Source organism: Carlito syrichta, unplaced genomic scaffold (assembly GCF_000164805.1).
Source record: "Carlito syrichta isolate Samal-C Ts95f unplaced genomic scaffold, Tarsius_syrichta-2.0.1 Scaffold315709, whole genome shotgun sequence".
NCBI classification, from domain to species: domain Eukaryota; kingdom Metazoa; phylum Chordata; class Mammalia; order Primates; family Tarsiidae; genus Carlito; species Carlito syrichta.
Window position 1 is genome coordinate 48,197 of NW_007259805.1, and position 13,721 is coordinate 61,917.

The 13,721-nt window shown below is 53.1% G+C and overlaps 1 protein-coding gene across 3 annotated transcripts; it reads left to right on the plus strand.

Moving 5' to 3' along the window:
* The first annotated feature begins 725 nt into the window (after window positions 1-725).
* On the plus strand, window positions 726-12,771 carry MFSD2A (major facilitator superfamily domain containing 2A). 3 transcript variants are annotated; one of them, XM_021706519.1, is made up of 13 exons: window positions 726-862; window positions 2,326-2,489; window positions 7,374-7,497; window positions 7,621-7,699; window positions 8,617-8,774; window positions 9,360-9,450; window positions 9,569-9,690; window positions 9,879-9,962; window positions 10,410-10,493; window positions 10,587-10,699; window positions 11,141-11,284; window positions 11,385-11,561; window positions 12,299-12,771. In XM_021706519.1, exons 2-13 carry the CDS (start codon window positions 2,482-2,484, stop codon window positions 12,360-12,362), a joined length of 1,248 nt encoding a protein of 415 aa, XP_021562194.1. In that variant the 5' UTR covers window positions 726-862; window positions 2,326-2,481; the 3' UTR covers window positions 12,363-12,771. The 3 variants fall into 3 exon arrangements, with proteins under 3 accessions (XP_021562194.1, XP_021562193.1, XP_021562195.1); XM_021706518.1 differs by having other exon boundaries at window positions 729-862; window positions 2,365-2,489; XM_021706520.1 differs by lacking the exon at window positions 10,410-10,493 and having other exon boundaries at window positions 729-862; window positions 2,365-2,489; window positions 12,299-12,763.
* Window positions 12,772-13,721: the final 950 nt, after the last annotated feature.

Genomic DNA, 13,721 nt, shown 5'->3' on the forward strand with positions numbered 1-13,721 from the left:
GGTGAGCCATGGCGCTGTTACTGTGTATGAGTAATCTCTACTTTTCCTGGGCAACCCCGGCCTCCTTCGTGCCTCACCAAGAGAAGGCCTAGTCCTGCGCTTGGAGGCCTTTCCCTCCCTCTCCAGGATCTCCTAGGAGCTGAGGGTGGGAATGGAAGGTGTGAGGTGGGAGGCACAGGGTAGGACAGCTCCTGGGTCAGCCTGAAGCTCTGCCTGCCTACAGGGGCCGGGGACTCCCTGAGACAGATGGAAGGAACAGCTGTGCCTGCAGCCAGCTAGGGTGGGCCTCTTCAGCAATGAGAAGAGTTTTCTTACCAGTAGGCAGGTGGATCCTATCCTCTGAGCCAGGGCGGGAGCCTGGGCTGGGTTCAGGCAGCTCTTGGCAGCAAGAGGATTTTCAGGTTGTGGCAGTTGGTGCCGGGTGGGGACAGGTCCACTGCTAGAGCATGTTCCCCTTCAGTAACTGGGAAAAAAGCAGTGGCTGAGGCCTTGGGAGGAGTTCTTTAGGGACGGTGGACTGATGGGTTTCCTCAGATTTGGGGGAGGGAGGTGGATTCCCTTTTTCCAGCTTCCTAAGAACAGAGAATACCTTTCTCTTTTCTTGTGGAAAGTGGAATCTCCTGGGTGGGAACAAGGCAGGACAGTTATTCCTCCTGCCTCTGGAACCTTCTAGGATAGAGGCCAGAAGCTTGGGCCTCATTTTTTCATCCTTTTCTTTTCTTCCCAGAAGGAACCAAAGAAGAAGAAACAACAGTTGTCCATTTGCAACAAGCTTTGTTATGCAGTTGGAGGGGCCCCCTATCAGGTGACAGGCTGTGCCCTGGGTTTCTTCCTTCAGATCTACCTATTGGACGTGGCTCAGGTAAGTGGCCTGAGCTTTCCAGGGTTCCTCTAGCATCCTGAGATGAGAAAGACTAGGCACCCCTGGGTAGGTCTACTTGGTTTTCCCCCCCTTTGAATTGGGACCAGAACTCCCTACTTTGCTGCCTCTCAGAGTCACAGTGGATGAGAAATGAGAAGACTTGGGAAGGTGTCCAGGAGGAGAGTCTTTCTGTCCCAGGAGTCTTAGCTGGAACGATCCGGCAACTCCTCCCTGCCTGGCAAGAGCAACAGAGCCTAGAGGGGTAGCCTGGAGGGGTAGGCCGTAGCATGAGGTGGGCAGGGCATGCTGATGATGTGGTTCTTAGAAGAGACTGGCACGTGATGTCCCTGGCCTGAAGGCAGTCTTCTGGCTTGGCTTAGGAGTTGGCAGATATTGCCAGGCTTGTGGACAAGGTAAATCCTTCTTTCACCTGAGAAGCAGAGGTGAGCAGAAGGGCCCTCAGGTGCTGGGCTAAGTTAGAGTGCCCCAGTACACAGGGTCTTTGACTGAGAGGGGTACTTAGGGTGAAGCAGAGCAGTTCTGTGCCCTGAGACTCCTTGGCCAGCAGGCTGGCATCTCGAGAATTCACCCTGTCTGGAAGGAAGAGTGGGAGGCTGAATAGCCATGGCTACCAGGGCTCCTGCACTGGCCGGCTTCTCTGTGTAGCATCTGACTTGGCAAGCAGGGCGTCTTAGTTGTATCCATTTACAGGTAGGGAACGCTGAGCCCCAGGTAACGACAAATGACTTCATTCAGAAGCCAGTTTTCGAGCAACTCCTATGGGCTGGGCTCTGAGGTGGGTGTAGGTATGAGGAACCCACAATTAAAGTGTGAAACTCCATTGTGATGAGTGTTCCAGCTGGGAAGGGAGATCTGATGGGGGAGACTACAGCATGGGAGAGAATACCTATTTCCCAGAACAATAGCATTAGCAGGGCTTTGCTGGCTGAAGAGGAGTCCAGGGAATCTGTCTTTAGAGCCTAGAGGGCTTGAGGGAAGGGGGATAGCTTGAGTGGGTGGTGGCCTAGCACTTTGTAAAATGCATCTATGGACTACTTTTTCCACATCTAAGGTAGAGCTTAGCTTGTAAAATAGAGATCATAATTCCCATTATACAGATGAGGAAACTGATGCCCACTGTGGTCACCTAGTGAAGACTCATTGTGATATCAGGTGGTCAGGGGCTTGGGCTGTGAGAGGGAGGGAAGGGAGCGTTTCTGGATTCACTGGAATTGATGGGAATGTTTTCTAGGGCAGTGGAGGGGAGGAAATAAGGGGATAGATCTGGGAACGCTTCTGAGGAGGCACACAGCGCTACTGTTATAATACGAACGCTATTGTCATTAACGAGGCAAGTGAAGATGTTTAAGGCCCACGTGGAAACAGCACAGGGTCTCAAGGACCTGGCTGAGGCAGGGAGGGAGCCTCTGCGTTTGCCAGCCAGTGAGGGTGGAGGTGAGTAGAAGGCTGAGGGAGTTATCTTTTGCCTCTTCCCATCCTAGGTGGACCCTGTCTCAGCCTCCATCATCCTGTTTGTGGGCCGAGCCTGGGATGCCTTCACAGACCCCCTGGTGGGCTTCTGCATTAGCAAATCTTCCTGGACTCGCCTGGGTCGCCTCATGCCCTGGTGAGTGGAAGAGGCTCCTACGAGGTGGCAGAAGGCGGAGCTTCCAGCATATCTGCCCCTTGGTCCTTCCATCGGGCTTGTCACAGGCCGGGTGAAGTGGGGGTGAGGAGAAGGAATGACGCAAAGCCCAAGGGTGTCGAAACCCCATCTGAGGCCTCAGCTGCCCTGAGCACGGGCATTGGGACACCCAGTCATTTCGTTCCTGGGCTAGCCAAAGTGCTAGGCTGGGCAGCTTCTCCCGGCCCAGGCCCCATTGCTCCCCAAGGTCCACTCTCTTCCTTTGGTGAGGCTAGAATTCTGATTTCTCCCACTGAGTCACTTCCCATGGCAGCAGAAGTGGTACTTCAGAGTGGTTGAGAGGTTGCACTCTGGAGGCAGACTGCTCAAGTTTGAGTACTTACTGCTTAGAGCTGTGCAACCTTGAACAAGTCACTTAACATCTCTGAGCCTCAAGTTTCTTCATCTGTAAAATGGAGATAATAATTATGCCTATCTCACAGAATTGTGGTGAGGATTTACAAAAATATTTTTTTTGAGCTGGAGTTTCACTCTGTCACCCAGGCTGGAGTGTAGTGCCATGATCACGGCTCACAGCCTCCATCTTTTGGGTTCAGGTGATCCTTCTGTCTCAGCCTCCCAAGTAGCTGGGACTACAGGTCTGTGCCACCACACCTGGCTAATTTCTTGATTATTTTTGTAGAGATGAGGTCTTGCTATGTTGTCTAGGCTGTTCTCAAACTCCTGGGCTCAAGGAATCCTCCTACCTTGGCCTCCCAAAGGGCTGGGATTACAGGTGTGAGCCACCATGCCCAGGCACATTTACATATATATTGCACAGAGCAGTGTCTGGCATAATTCTGCTTCATAGATTTGATACTAAAATGTCAAACAGTGCTTGGGACACTAAGTATTGTGATGATTACATCAGGGAAGCTCAGCAGGAACTCCACTGGCATGCGGTAACTAGAATAGGCCACAACCAGGAACCTGGGAATAGACCTCAGGCCCTGCCTGCTACAGCTGGGACTCCTTGTGGGACCCTGCTGACAGCATAGTGACATATAATTTGGCACTGCTTCAGGGTAGCTCCTGGTAGAGCAGGGTGAGAGGGTAATACTGGAAATGGGGTAACAGACCCATAACCTTTGGCACCTGGGATGAAATAAGCTACCTTTTCCCTTGGCCCAAAACTCAGCCCCAGATCAGACAGCAAGGGAGACGCACAGGACAAGCTGTCAGGCCGGGGCTCTGGTTCCCTCCAGGACATCCTGCTTCAGGGGGTGGAGGGGTATACCCCTTTCATCTCCAGCCCATCCAGGCTTAAGTGGGCGCCTTCCTGCCCCAGGGGCGCCCATACCTGGTCTCCGGCCTTCAAAGCTCTTCCCACAGGCCCTGCCCCCCCGACAGCTTCCTTTCCCACGAGGCCCCCCACCCACCCCAACCCTGCCAGCCCCTGGCTAAGACCCAGGTTGGAGCCTTTGATCCAGGCTTCAGGGCTGGGGGCAGGACAGCCTGCCTTACCTGGGCAGGCAGCTCAGGGCTCCCTGGGTGCCAGGCGTGAGGCTTGGCTCTGTGCCTGCCTCCTGGCAGCCAGTGGAAGGCGGGGCTTTGCTACCGCATCTCCTCATGAGGCCCAGCCAATGGGAGGCAGCTGTTGTGCCAGCCACACGAGGGCCGGGTTACTCTCAGTCACACTGTGTTGCTCAGCTGCTTATGAGCAGAGGATGGCATGTTGACGAAGACTGACGAGGAACTCTTGTTCTCTGAGGAGAGACACGGATTGGGAGGGCTAGAGGTGAGCTGGAGTGAGAGCTGAGCAGGCCTTCCCTTTGAGGAGTAGGATCTGAGGGACTTTTGCTGGGCAGGTGTGGCTGCCAGCTTGCGGAAGTTGCTGGGGGCCCTTCAGGCTGGTTTCTGATTGAGCAGGTGTCTACTTGTGTCTGGTGGTGTCTGTGTCTGAGTACATATGGGATGGCTCTGAGCTGAGAGCTGTCATGTGTATAGTCTTCACACCTCTACCACATTTAGGACCTGGGCCCCTCCTCAGGCCTGGAGACCTTCCAGCACAGGAAAAGGCTAGGCCTGTCAGGGTTCAAAAGCCCTGTGACCCTCTTTCCTCTCAGGTGTCAGGGAAGCCCCTACCTTTAAATCCTCTCCTTCAAACCAGGAAGACTTTGACATTCACTTTCCCTGAAGTTCCCAAGGCCACCTGTGAGAGGTAGGATGTCAGCAGGGTCCCACTAGGAGGCCAAGATACAGCCAACTGAGCTGGAGGTCTGATTCCCAGCCTGGGGCTCTCCACAGCAGTCTTGGCTGCGGTCTGTACTAGTTACCACATGCCAGCTCTCCTGCCAAGCTTCCCTGATGTGATCATCACAGCACTTAGTCTCCCAAGCACTGTTTGTCATTTTAGTATTAACTTATTTAAGTCCCAAATTTACTTCAACCCTATGAAGTAGAACCAAAGCACTTCACTGGCCTTTAAGTAATTCTATTTCTTCTCCCATCTCATCCCCTAATTCCACCTCCTTGATCCCTGTACTCCAGCCCTATCGGCCTTGCTGTTCCTCAGGCCTGCCTGGAACGCTCCTGCCTAAGGACCTTTGCGCTGACTATCCCCCTTGGCCAGCTCACTCTTGCCTCAGATGTCTGCAAGGCCGACACCCTCCTCTCATTCAAGCCTTGGCACAGATGCCACCCGAGGCCTGCCCTGCCTACCTGGTTATGAATCGTACCCCTATTCTAATCCCCTGTAGCCTACTTTATTTCTTTTTCTCCATAGCACCTTCCAACACATTTGTAACCTTTTTGTAAAACTGTAGTAAAATAGATGAAACACAAAGTTTACCATTATAGCCATTAGCTTTTTAAAAATTTTTTTAAGAGACAGGACCTCACTGTGTTCCCCAGTCTGTACTCAAACATCCAGGCTTAAGCGATTCTCTCACCTCAGCTTCCTAATAACTGGGACTACAGGCACACAGCACTGTGCCCCACCATTATAATTGTTTTGAAGTGCACAGTTCAGTGGCATTCAGTACGTTCACATTGTTGTACAACCATCACCACCATGCATCTCTAGAACTTTTTCATCTTCCAAACTGAAACTCTGTACCCATTAATATTAACTCCCCATTCTCCTTTCCCTCTGGCCCCTGGTAACCACCATTCAACTTTCTGTCTCTATGAATTTGACCACTCCAGGTACTTCATAAGTGAAATTATACAATATTTGACTTTTTTTGAGTCAGAGTCTCACCCCATCACCCAGGCTGGAGTACAGTGGCATGATCATGGCTTGCCACAGCCTCGACCTCCTAGGCTCAGGTGACACTTTAGTCTCAGCTTCCTGAGTACTGGGACTATGGCATGTGCCCCATGTCCTGATAATTTTTTGATTCTTTGTAGAGACAAGGTCTTGCTATGTTGCCCAGGCTGGTCTTGAACTCCTGGGTTCAAGCATTCCTCCAGTTCAGCCTCCCAAAGTGCTGGGATTTATAGGTGTGAGCTACTGTGTCCAGCCCAATATCTGTCTTTTGTGTCTGGCTTATTTCACTTGGCATATCCTCACAGTTCATCTGTGTTGTAGCATGCATCAAAATTTTATTCCTTTTTTAGGTTGAATAATACATATATAACTTTTGAATTATGTTTGTTTTTTCTGTTCAGCAACTGGAATGTAAATTCCACAAGGGCAATGATATTTTGTCTGTTCTATTCACTGATTATATCCAAAGTAATTAGAGTAGTGCCCAGCACACAGTTAGCACTTAATAAATATTTCTTGAGTAAATGTTGAGTATAACTATGACTGTTCTCATTTTACAGATGAGGAAATGAGCCTCAGATAATTTAAATAACTTGCTCAAGACTGAATTATTTATAGTTAATTGGTAGAGCCAGAACTGGATCTCAAAGTATATGGCTTGAAAGGTCTTTCTCTCTCTCCCTTTTTTTTTTTTTTTTTTTTTGAGGCAGCATCTCTCTCTCTCTCTCTCTCTCTCTGTTGCCCAGGTTGGAGTACAGTGACACAATCACAGTTCACTGCAGCCCCGACCTCCTAGCCTCAAATGCCTCTCACCTCAGCCTCCCAAGTAGCTAACACTACAGGTGCGTGCCACCATACCCAGCTAATTTTTTTTCTTTTTGTAGAGACAGAATCTTACTATATTGCCGAGGCTGGTCTTGAACTCCTAGGCTCAAGTGAGCCTCTCACCTTGGCCTCTAAAGTGCTAGGATTACAGGCATGAGCCACCATGCCTGGCTTTGAAAGGCCGTTCTCTTAACCACTGTATCCTGCTGCTTTTTGTACTGGTGTCATGAGTTGGTCTGTCCTGAGGTCTAACCCCTTGTGATAGCACAGAATTCATATGGAGGAAGATGCTTGCCCCCTCATTGTCCCCGTAGCAGCCCAGTCCTCCCACACGGCCCCTGCATTCTCCTTCACCTGTATTGCCCTCCATCCTTGCTTCCCTGTGTGTGCCTGGGGGGTGTGTGCAGTTAATGAATGTGCACGTGTGAGAACACAATGTTTGGGCTCCTTCTCCCTGCCTCCTTGTCCTGCTACCTGAAGTCTTGGCCCCCATTCTCAGCTCCCACAGCCCGTAGGAAGCCGCTGCCTTTGGAGCCCTAGCTCCTGGCAAGATGTGAATGAAACTCAGGGTCTGACCTCATGATCCACATACAGGATTTCAGTCCAGGGACCCAGTTCCAGTCTTCCCTTCACGGCTTGGCCGTCAGCCCCTTCCCAGAGGCCCTGGAGGGGATGGATTCGGGAGGAGACACTTCCTTCCCCACGGGGACCCTGTGGAGCAGAGCAGTAGGCCGGGCCTGGTTCTTGAGGTCCTGGCATCCAGCCTCCACTCAGATCCTCCCCTTCCTCAGGATAATCTTCTCTACGCCCCTGGCCATCGTCGCCTACTTCCTCATCTGGTTCGTGCCTGACTTCCAACAGGGCCAGACTCTGTGGTACCTGCTTTTCTATTGCCTCTTTGAAACACTGGTCACGGTAAGTGTGGGCACCCCCGCCGGGTATCTCTGGGGTGGGGTTGAGGGCAATCCCTGGAGCCTCCAGGGTTGGTGCCCAAAGCTGCATCTGTCTGACCTGCCAAGGGCCTCTCTTCCATGCCAGTGTTTCCACGTTCCCTACTCAGCGCTCACCATGTTCATCAGCACAGAGCAGAGTGAGCGGGATTCTGCCACTGCCTATCGTGAGTCTTCCCCTCGGCCCGCCTGATCCCACCCACCAGGGACCCTCCTGCCACACTGCTTCCCTTTTGGTCCCAGCTCTCTGCTCTGCTCTGGAGTGTGGGTATGAAGCCATCTTAAAGATAGCTCAGGGCTGGGCGTGGTGGCTCACGCCTGTAATCCCAGCACTTTGGGAGGCCACTGTGGGAGAATCATTTGAGACTGGGAGTTTGAGACCAGCCTGAGCAACTAGCAAGAACTCATCTCTACGAAAAATAAAAAAAAAATTAGCTGGGCGTGGTGATGCGTGCCTGTAGTCCCAGCTACTCAGGAGGATCACTTGAGGCCAGAAGGTTGAGGCAGCGGTGAGCCATGATAGCACCACCGCTGTACTCCAGCCTGGGCAACAGGGTGAGACCCAGTCTCAAAAAGGAGAAAAAAAAAGGCCAGGCCCAGTGGCTCAAGCCTGTAATCCTAGCACTTTGGGAGGTTGAGGTGGGATTGCCTGAGCCCATGGGTTCGAGAATAGCCTGGGCAACTTGGCGAGATCTCATCTTTACAATAAAAAAATCAAAAAATTAGCTGGGTGTGGTAGCACATGCCTGTAGTTCCAGCTACTTGGAAGGCTGAGGTGGAAGGATGCCCTGAGCTCAGCAGGTCAAGGCTGCCATGGCTGTAAGCGTGCCACTGCACTCCAGCCTGGGTGACAGAGTGAGATTCCAAATCAAAAAGTAAAAAAAGATAAACCCTTTATTGCTCAGGTGAGACCCAGAGACATGCAGGTCACACAGAGCAAGGCCATGGGTTTAGGCCAAGGTGCCATTTGCTCTGCCACCTGTTCTCACCTTGGCCTGGAGCTAGAGCTGCTTTCCATCCACCTGACCTTCCCTGGGCCACAGACCGCGAGGCCCCTCCAAAAGACCTCCTTTTCTCTGCCCAGGGATGACCGTGGAGGTGTTGGGCACAGTGCTGGGTACAGCGATCCAGGGGCAAATCGTGGGCCAAGCAAACACACCTTGTCTCCAGGACCCCAATGGCCCTGCAGTGGCCTTGGGAAGTGTCAATCGCACACATGGCATCATCTCACTCAGAGAAACGGTGAGGCCTTGGGCAGGGCAGGGCTTTGGGGAGACAAAGAACATTTCGTGTCAGGGGGCCTGACATGCTCAGCCAGAGAGGAGGGTGTGATGGGAGTGGGGTAGGCAGAGGACTGAGGGTGTGACAAAGCTTGAGGCAGGCGGGATGGGGTGGGGTAAGCAGAGGTGATTTGCAGTGATCCTAACAATAGCAGTAATAGCGAGTATTTACTGAATGTTGGGCATTTGACATACATAACTATTAATAAGCCCAATGTACCCACCTTGCAGAGAAAGAAACTGAAGCTTAGAGAGCTTGAGTCATTTTGTCCATGGTGATAGAGCTGGTGAATTGCAGAGATTTGGAAAGATTTGAACTGTGGGCTTTCAGACTCTGCAGCCTGACTTCTTAGCATGTTGATCTGAGCTTTGCCCAGCCTTGGGAAGCAACAGCAGGCCCAGGGTGATTCTCCCATCTTATAGATGGAGACGGGGCTCTAGAGGAGAAGGGACTGGCCCAAGATCATTGAGTGGGATGCTAGAAGTGGGGCTACTGGGATGAGATCAGACTGACTGACTCTGTATGTTGCCTTCACCACCTTTATAGCAAAATGCATACCTGCTGGCAGCAGGGGTCATCGCCTCCATCTACGTTGTCTGTGCTGTCATCCTGACCCTGGGCGTGCGGGAGCGGAGAGGTGAGGGGGCCCTGGAAGGTGTGCAGTCCCCAGCACAGGGTGGCTGTGTCTTTCTGCCTGGCCCTCAGGCTCTGGGAGGGGCCTCTGCTCCATCCTCACTGTCCCTTCTGACCCCCAGAACCCTATGAGGCCCAGCGGGCTGAGCCACTGTCCTTCTTCCGGGGCCTCCGGCTGGTCATGAGCCATGGCCCATACGTCAAGCTTATCGCCGGCTTCCTCTTCACCTCCCTGGCTTTCATGGTGAGTGGGGCCCTGAAACACTCAGCCTGGGAGAAGGTGTGTTGGGAGTGGGGTAGCTTGAAGGACGAGGTGGTGTGGGGGTAGGGTGAGCAGCGGTCTCTGGAGCATGGGGGATGTTTTGGGAAGGGTCAACCCCAACATCACCTCCTTCCTTGCATTTCCTTCCCCCACCCTGCCCCATCCCCCAGCTGGTGGAGGGGAACTTCGCCTTGTTCTGCACCTACACCTTGGGCTTCCGCAACGAATTCCAGAATCTACTCCTGGCCATCATGGTGTGTGTTGGACCCGAACGTGGGCGGGCAGCCTGGGCTGAAGTGGCACGGGCAGTGGGATGGTTCTTTGGATAGTCAGAGGGTATTTCTCAGACTGGCCCAAGGTCATGAAGAGATGAGGAAGGCTTCCCAGAATATTTGGCTGGACTTTGTCTAAGTAGGACTGTGAAAGAAAGAGTTTGTGATTGGATGTTTCAGTAGACAGTACAATAAAAGCAAAGGTATGGATGGCAAGAACTTTGTGCTCAGAGGTATGAGAAGGCAGGAGATGAGACGACCAAGACCACCTGTCAGCTCCCCTGCGGAGCTGTCAAAGGTGCCTGCCAAATTCCTTTTGCAGCCCAGGTGATGTTGTTTGGCTGCTTTGGGCAGGGCTGGGAGCACCTTTGGGGTCCTGGGAAGGGCAGGAGAGGTCCTGTGGATCTAAGCCCATTTGTCCATCCACAGCTCTCAGCCACGTTCACCATTCCCATCTGGCAGTGGTTCCTAACCCGGTTTGGCAAGAAGACAGCCGTATACATTGGGATCTCAGTGAGTGGGGCTGAGAGGAGAGGGCCTGCGTTGAGCTGGGGGTTACTGATGGGAGCCTCCCAGCTGACCCATCTTCCTGCACCCTTTCCGTAGTCAGCAGTGCCATTTCTCATCTTGGTGGCCCTCATGGAGAGTAACCTGATTGTTACGTACGTGGTAGCCGTGGCAGCCGGCATCAGTGTGGCAGCTGCCTTCTTACTCCCCTGGTAGGTAGATACAGGCCCACCTGGTATCTTCCCACACTCTGAAGCTTCTTGGGGAAAGTTCTGTGGGGCTCCTCCTTCCACAGGCCATTCTGGGGTGGGGGGGAGTGCCCAGGTTGGGGGTGGGGTAGGTCTGCCCTGTATGGTTGTACAGGCTGTGAGCTTTGCAAGAACACATAATCGGGGGACGGGGAATGGGGCTAAAGTCTGGCCTGTGTTCCACTCGCCAAGCTGAGCACCTGGAGTGGAACTATGTCATCTCAGAGGAAGGAAGGGGCCTTCTTTTCTTGTTTGTGGGAAGGTGTCATCCCTTCACGAGCTGCCTGCCTCTGGGGCTGCAGGCTCCCAGAGGGCCATCTCTTTTCATTGACGAGAGGCGCCCTGGGGCTAGTGGGGGCCTGGGGTTGCTAGATGGGTTCCCAAGATGGCTGCCACTCTGCGCAGGTCCATGCTGCCTGACGTGATTGACGACTTCCACCTGAAGCAGCCTCACACCCACGGAACCGAGCCCATCTTCTTCTCCTTCTATGTGTTCTTCACCAAGTTTGCCTCTGGCATCTCGCTGGGCATCTCCACCCTCAGTCTTGAGTGAGTGAGACGAGGACCTGGGGCAGGGCTGGGCAGGCTGGGCAGGGCCAGGCCCTGGGGGCCTCATCCTCACTGCTCTCTTGCCCACTGGGTGCCACAGCTTTGCTGGGTACCAGACCCGTGGCTGCTCTCAGCCGGCACGTGTCAAGTTTACACTGAAGATGCTGGTGACCATGGCTCCCATAGTCCTCATCCTCCTGGGCCTCCTGCTCTTCAAGCTGTACCCCATTGATGAGGAGAAGCGGCGGCAAAATAAGAAGGCCCTGCAGGCTCTGAGGTGAGAGCGGGGAGGGGATGGCATGGTGGAGGGGGTGTTATTCAGCCTAAGCCTTCAACTTGTGCCTTCTGTGGCCAAGTCCAGATTGATCTTCTCTTGACAGCTCTAGCTGGTAGCTATGTGCCAGGCACTGTGTTGAGTGGTTTTACATGTGTTCATTCAACAAATATGTGTTAGATGCCTACTATGTGCCTGGCATTACTGTAGTGAACAAAAGCGAAGCTCTGCCCTCAAGGACTTGTGTCTTCATGATTGTCTCTAGTCCTCCAATGACCCTGGGTGTCAGAATCTGGTGATTCCCACTCCACAGATGAGGAAGCTGAGGTTGAATCAGGCAGAGTGCCTGGCCCAGCTGATGAGAGGTAGGGCTGGGGTTTGAGCCCCAGCCTCACAACTCCAAAGCAGACACTTTTCACTGCCCTCCTGGTATGCAAGACCTCGGGCATGGCCTGAACCCCGCCTTTCAGGAGACCAGAGGGCTTGGTGGAGTGAGTCATGCCAGCCAAGGTCAGAGTTCTAGGGTTTGTGGTGTGCTGTGTGCAGCAAGGACAGTAAATAGAGCAACTAGCAGTTTCTGTGCTGAGAGCAGGAGAGCAAACTGTATGTCCTGTGGTTGACACCCGTCCAACAGCTGGCTAACACTGCAGGGCCAACATCCCGTGAGGAAGGAGGGAGGGAGGCGGGGTGGGGGAGGGGCAAGGACGTGTCCTCCAACCCATCTCCCCCGGCTCTCGCAGGGAAGAAGCCAGCAGCTCGGGCTGCTCTGACACAGATTCCACAGAGCTGGCTAGCATCCTCTAGGGCCCTCTGCGTTGCCCGAAGCCACCATGCTGAAGGCCTGTGTCTCCAAGCACTCGAGGGATCAGGACCTGTTTGCCCACTTGCTGAGCAGCTGGTCTGCAGGTGTCAGGAAGGGAACTGAAGACTCCGGAGGAAGTGGCCCAGGACACTTTCTGTGCCCGCTGTGGAGCCAGCTGCTCTGCAGCCTCCTGCCTCCTCTGCCCACCCGTGGGGCTGAGCCCTGGGGCTGCTACTGTGAATATGCCAAGGACTGATCGGGCCTCGCCCAGAACACTAATGTAGAAACGTTTTTTTACAGAGCCTAATTAATAACTTAATGACTGTGTACATAGCGATGTGTGTGTACGTGTGTGTCTGTGAGCTATTAATGTTATTAATTTTCATAAAAGCTGGAAAACAGCTGCCTGTTTCTGTCTGTGTTCCATCCACTCACCAAGCCCTTTCGTGTCAAGGTTCAGACAGGGAGAGGGTGCATTGAGTCCCAGGTGCCACTGGGTGTGGAGAATGTCTGGAGGTGTGATAATAGCCTCAGCTAACATTTACTAAACACCTACTCTGTACCAGGCACGGCACAGAGACTTTGCACTTAATCTGCTGGTATTCTCATTTAATCCTTGAAGCCATCTTGCTAAATCAAGGCCGTCCCCCTTGAAAGATAAAAAAACTGAGCCCCAGTGTAAAGAGGGACTTGGCTAAAGTCACACAACCAAGCACTCGTAGCTGGAATTCCATCCTAGCTCTGTGAGACACCAGTACCTTCATCAGCACTATCCACTCCCCTGTCTCTGAGAATGACCAATGGCCCGCCTTGGCAGCTGAGCCTATAATCCCAGCACTTTGGGAGGCCGAGGCAAGTGGATTGCCTGAGCCCGTGGGTTCAAGACCAGTACTGGCCACTTGGCGAGACCTTGCCTCTACTCTACAATTAAAAAAATTAACCGGGTGTGGTAGCGTGCACCTGTAGTTCCGGCTGCTTGGGAGACTGAGGCAGAAGGACCGCCAGAGCCCAGGCAGGTCGACGCTGGGATGGCCATGAGTGTGCCACTGCACTCCAGCCTGGGCGATGGAGTGAGACTTCGACTCAAAAAACAAAAAAATAGAGAATGACTGACGTCCTGGGAGGTCGACGGTTGCCCCATATGTGCTGTGTGTGTGTTGTGCCTTGCTTCTCTCTTGGTGCGTGCCTAAGTGTGTGGGGCTGGTTGTGCTGAGACTGACTGTCTGATCCGGGCCCTGTGTGTCCCTGGAGACCTGTGATTCTCTCTCCACAACTGCTATTGACAGTGTTGGGAGGTGAGGCCTGGATGGTGTCGAAGTCCTGGGCTCAAGTGATCCTCCTGGCTCAACCTCCCGAGTCGC

What these genes read in the sequence shown, in the direction of transcription:
- MFSD2A (XM_021706519.1), top strand. An exon ending in ATCTACTCCTGGCCATCATG is followed by an intron (nt 9,963 to 10,409) that starts GTGTGTGTTGGA and finishes GTCCATCCACAG; the next exon opens with CTCTCAGCCACGTTCACCAT. An exon ending in ATCTCCACCCTCAGTCTTGA is followed by an intron (nt 11,285 to 11,384) that starts GTGAGTGAGACG and finishes TGGGTGCCACAG; the next exon opens with CTTTGCTGGGTACCAGACCC.